Source organism: Bipolaris zeicola (assembly GCF_000523435.1).
Source record: "Bipolaris zeicola 26-R-13 unplaced genomic scaffold scaffold_533, whole genome shotgun sequence".
NCBI lineage: Eukaryota > Fungi > Ascomycota > Dothideomycetes > Pleosporales > Pleosporaceae > Bipolaris > Bipolaris zeicola.
In genome coordinates, this window is record NW_006912582.1 from 2,354 (window position 1) to 3,293 (window position 940).

The window sequence follows — 940 nt, forward strand, 5'->3', positions numbered from 1 at the left end:
GGCGCACACTAGTGAAACGCGTTATCATATTAACTATTACGTTATAAAGATATACTCTGATAGTGGTGCGCAAATTTAGTAGGTGGCTAACTCGCTTATCTAGCACGTTATCGACTTTAGTAGAGGTGGCCTGTGCTAAGTCCGCGTCATTTTGTCCACCGGGTGCTCGGATAATGAGAGGCCCCTCTTCTCCTCACCGCACCTAACCGGGGGCAGCCCATTGGGTCCCTCCCAAACTTCTCTTCTAACGTCACCTCTACGCCCTATATCACTGTCTTGACATGCATTAAGTAGTGATTGACCCTTTTTCTCTTCTCCAAGATGGAAAAAATCAACTGGAAAGACAAGTACAGTGAGAACCAGCTTAAAAAGAAAAGATGGTTAGATCGACGGAATCGAAAGAAAGCCCGCCAGCAATCCAAGTTAACCGCTGCCGAATTGGAAGAACAATTACAATTGGTACTTACAGGCGAACAAGGTGCCCTGGTCAATCGTCTTAAAGAGGAGAATATGCGGCTACGTACGAAGCTAGGTCAATATCAATCCAAGCTTGAAAATATCGTTTTGGCAGGCAAAGAGATGCTCGATTCTGATGAAACATTCGATAACGACGGGGACTGGAGTTTTGTGAGCGGCGGAAAACTGACAACCGGTACTGTGCAACAATCCCAGCAGCGGAGCTCGGAAGAACAGGATATCAGAATGATGAAAGCTATCGGCTCTCTTTCTGGCGACCGTATCACTATGGACTCAATTTTATCTGAGGTCTTCAGCTTCTGTCAAAAACCAACAAATCCCAAAGAAAACGAATCATCTGGTTTAATTTCGAATCAACAATTACTGGAGTATATTATGACTTGGAAGCTCTTCAGCGACTCTGCGACATCTGGGTTTGAGATCTTGATAGAGCGTTTTAGTTTGGCCAAGGCTCCTCATAGCC

The 940-nt window shown here is 45.1% G+C and overlaps 1 protein-coding gene across 1 annotated transcript; it reads left to right on the forward strand.

The window, feature by feature from the left end:
* Positions 1 to 321: 321 nt before the first annotated feature.
* On the forward strand, positions 322 to 597 carry COCCADRAFT_45867 (uncharacterized protein; the record flags this gene model as incomplete). The annotated part of the gene is made up of 1 exon (XM_007720607.1): positions 322 to 597. A coding segment is annotated over one exon (276 nt), but the record flags the coding sequence as incomplete, so codon positions are not given.
* Between the last annotated feature and the right edge of the window lie 343 nt (positions 598 to 940).